The sequence below is a fragment of the Sinocyclocheilus grahami genome, unplaced genomic scaffold (assembly GCF_001515645.1).
Source record: "Sinocyclocheilus grahami isolate Dianchi unplaced genomic scaffold, SAMN03320097.WGS_v1.1 scaffold9663.1, whole genome shotgun sequence".
NCBI classification, from domain to species: domain Eukaryota; kingdom Metazoa; phylum Chordata; class Actinopteri; order Cypriniformes; family Cyprinidae; genus Sinocyclocheilus; species Sinocyclocheilus grahami.
The window spans coordinates 6796-8103 of record NW_015512764.1 but is presented as its reverse complement, the minus strand read 5'-3'; the positions used below and the strand labels follow the sequence as shown (position 1 = coordinate 8103).

Genomic DNA, 1308 nt, shown 5'->3' with positions numbered 1-1308 from the left:
TCCGGTTCTCCTCCCAGATCCACAACAATGGACAATCTGACTTCAAACCCAAAGCCTCCAGAGAGAGCTGGGTTTGGCATGACTGCCACAGGTGAGGGGTCAGATAACTGACATCTGAAATCATATTAATATGATTTCTAAAGGATCATGTGTCACTGAAGACTGGAGTGCATTCAGGCTGCTGAAAATTCAGCATCACAGGAATAAATTACGTTTTGAAATATATTAAAATAGACAGTATTTAAAACTGTAATGCTATTTTACAGTATTACTGTTTTAGCTGTATTTTTGATCAAATAAATGCAGCCTCTGTTGAGCATAAAAGAGTTAATTCAAAAACATAAAATAATCTTACCAACCTCAAATTTTAAAACGGTAGTGTATATTTTTACTTGTAGTTAGATTTATTTTCTTTTTACTGTTTCAGGCACTATCACAGCATGGAAGTATTCACCCACTATGACCTACTTAGCAACAATGGTACCAAGGTGGCAGAGGGACACAAAGCAAGCTTTTGTCTAGAGGACTCAGAATGTGATGAAGGTATGAAAGAATGTGCCTGTTTTTGTAGCCCACAATAGTAAATAGAATTTCACCTCACTCTAACTCTGTATTATTGGTATTGAAATTGAATTATTAAATTTACAGTAATGTGATCAACTTTTATGATATGCTCTTTGTATTGTTAACTTTATTAGGAATTGATAAGAAGTACGAGTGTGCAAACTTTGGTGAGCAGGGGATCACAGTGGGCTGCTGGGATACATACAGACATGATATTGACTGCCAGTGGGTGGACATTACAGATGTTAAACCGGGAGACTACATATTCCAGGTAATTTCCAGGCATTTCCAAAATAGTAGTAATTTTAGCACCAAAGAAATTCTTTTGAATCCTGTTATCCTGGTTCTTGGAAACAGACATTGGGATTAATTGTTTTTACTGACTGTATTCACTCTTTCTGACAGATCATAATTAACCCCAATTATGAGGTTTCAGAGTCAGATTACACCAATAACATTGTCAAATGCAGATGTCGATATGATGGTCACCGTATATGGATGTATAATTGCCATATAGGTAAACAAACATTTATGAATTATGCCTCTTCACATTGTCTTGTCATGAAAAATGTTTTCACATGCCGTCATTTTGGGCTTTACTAGTCCCCTCACACAAATATGTATATTTTCTACTGAGTTTAACGACCAAAAAGTGTCTAAATACTACATTTTATAATATAAATTTTATCATTTGAAACTTATCTTTTTTGTTTTATTTGAAAAGTGTGCTTGTTCTTTAAAAAT

At 34.5% G+C, this 1308-nt stretch overlaps 1 protein-coding gene across 1 annotated transcript; it reads left to right on the top strand.

The window, feature by feature from the left end:
• Nucleotides 1-5: 5 nt before the first annotated feature.
• Nucleotides 6-1081, top strand: LOC107578303 (lysyl oxidase homolog 2B-like; the record flags this gene model as incomplete). The annotated part of the gene is made up of 4 exons (XM_016264270.1): nucleotides 6-91; nucleotides 428-543; nucleotides 699-835; nucleotides 970-1081. Coding segments are annotated over 4 exons (451 nt in total), but the record flags the coding sequence as incomplete, so codon positions are not given.
• Nucleotides 1082-1308: the final 227 nt, after the last annotated feature.